Source organism: Camelina sativa, chromosome 17, assembly GCF_030686135.1.
Source record: "Camelina sativa cultivar CO46 ecotype springtype chromosome 17, ASM3068613v1".
NCBI lineage: Eukaryota > Viridiplantae > Streptophyta > Magnoliopsida > Brassicales > Brassicaceae > Camelina > Camelina sativa.
In genome coordinates this window covers 16,216,040-16,217,898 of record NC_141896.1, presented here as the reverse complement: position 1 = coordinate 16,217,898, position 1,859 = coordinate 16,216,040, and the positions used below count along the sequence as shown (strand labels likewise).

The 1,859-nt window shown below is 37.0% G+C and overlaps 1 protein-coding gene across 1 annotated transcript; it reads left to right on the top strand.

Annotated features, from left to right (window-relative positions):
* The first annotated feature begins 438 nt into the window (after positions 1-438).
* Positions 439-1,577, top strand: LOC147923860 (uncharacterized). Its single transcript, XM_087494325.1, has 5 exons — positions 439-595; positions 709-777; positions 894-973; positions 1,046-1,146; positions 1,247-1,577. The coding sequence occupies exons 1-4, from the start codon at positions 453-455 to the stop codon at positions 1,075-1,077; spliced, it is 324 nt and encodes a 107-aa protein (XP_087350451.1). The 5' UTR covers positions 439-452; the 3' UTR covers positions 1,078-1,146; positions 1,247-1,577.
* The last annotated feature ends 282 nt before the right edge of the window (positions 1,578-1,859 follow it).

Sequence of the window (1,859 nt, the reverse complement as noted above, 5' to 3'; positions counted from 1 at the left end):
ATTTGTTGATAGTAGAGTGGAGGTGTCAACCTTCTCTACGATTGCTCTGGAAGTTTCGGATTGAGGTACAGGTGCCGACTCAATGGCTGGTGTAGCTCCTGCTTTTTCAATTGGGGATCTAGGGTTTCTGGGCGACACAATTTCCGTCACTGCGGGGGGGATAGAATTTGCGTCGGGGCGAATTTGGTTAGCTGACCTCTCAGGAGATGCAGGTAACGCATTAGAAGGGGAACAGATAGACACCTCCCCAGCTGATTTTGGAGATTCAGGCGGGGTATGGGTGCGAGGAGAGGAGAAAGAGGTTGCGGACCCAGTGGGGGCACCGCGATGGGGTTTTTTCTTGGCTTTGTTTTTGCCCATGAGGGGCGGCGAGGACCGACGTCGAGATCGGCGAAGGTGGTTGGAGAAGAAACAGGATCGCGTGGTTGGGAGAGAAAGTCAACTGTTTCGTCATGATGATATCTTACAGGAAGATAAGAACAAGAACAAGAAGGGCTATGAGAGCTGGGCGCAAGTTTAACAGGCATCAGATTTATGGGTTTTGTTTTGACAACTGGAGTGACACTCTTCGTCGAATGGAATGGAAGAAACCATAGTAAGGCTATAATTAAAAAAAGAACATATAAATTTGCTTCAATATCTACTGCTTTTTAGTTCTGTTTATAGACATTGTTGTTGATGAGTCGTCTCTTTGTTTTGATTATGCAGCAGTTGTTCGCCTGCGCTGAAGTACTGTTGTAGACCACGGGCAGAAAATAATTGGAAGATTCCAAAACGGTAATTAAGGCTATGAAAAAATATTTATACTTCAACTTCTTTGTTCTTTTTCTTAAATATCTTAGGAAAAAATATTCGTGCTGATGAGTCTCTCTCTGTGGATGATGATTATGCAGGCTTATTCCTTGTAAGGAGCCTTCTAATTTCTGTGAGTGTGCTGGACTACAGCGAAATAAATCGAAGGAGCCAAAAAAAAGTACATATAAATTTCCTTATATATTTTTAAAAATTTGTAGACATTTGGTGTTGATATTGTTTGATTATGCAGAGGTATTGAGGCTATGTTTGCTACAACAGTGAATAAAGGAAAATGGATTCTTTCTAATCCCCATTTTGGCGGACGATGGTGGCAGTCAGTACAATGAGGGTGTAAGTTGTGGGAATAATCCATTTGTAACCATTTATATTAAAACATAGATTAAGTTTTCTGTCATCTTATTTTGTTTATGTTGTATGTTTTACTTTCAAGGTCGTGAATGTTTTCTGGGTGTTTCGCCCCAGCTCAAGGAAAAAAAGAATGGAAGGAAAAGCCAAGGTCTTCAAGCTTTTGATTTCATAACTCATAAGCACTTGTCGGTTTTTTAGTTTAAAACAAACTACTCTTGTGTTCTGTTCTACTCTTTAAGATTCTAGAACTTGATGTTTATAACTTAGTTTTTGACAGTCGTTCATCAAACTGGGATACAAATCAGCTTGAATGGTGTTGGAAGATTTTGGTTGCCAAGTGTAGCTGATTCCGATTGATCGTGGTCTTTGCAATCATGTTGTACGAAAATTAAATGGTTTATTTACATAGTAAATCTTGATCGTTTAGATGATTGTAGACGTCATGTTGCGAACATAGATCAACATTTCTCTTCCCTACATGGATTATCATGTAACTGATCCAAACAATATTTGTTACTACGGTAATTTAATATATTTTTTGTTATTAATGTGAATTGTTGAATATTGTTATAATTATAAAAAAATAAAAAAAATTATAAATCTATATAAGTGTCAAATTTATTTTATTAAGTAATATATAAGTTATATATTTTTATAATTTTTTCACAGTTAATTCTTTCATTATTTTTCATTAT

What these genes read in the sequence shown, in the direction of transcription:
- LOC147923860 (XM_087494325.1), top strand. Translation starts at nt 453, where the DNA reads ATGATGATATCTTACAGGAAGATAAGAACAAGAACAAGAAGGGCTATG. An exon ending in ATGGAATGGAAGAAACCATA is followed by an intron (nt 596 to 708) that starts GTAAGGCTATAA and finishes TTGATTATGCAG; the next exon opens with CAGTTGTTCGCCTGCGCTGA. An exon ending in ATCGAAGGAGCCAAAAAAAA is followed by an intron (nt 974 to 1,045) that starts GTACATATAAAT and finishes TTGATTATGCAG; the next exon opens with AGGTATTGAGGCTATGTTTG.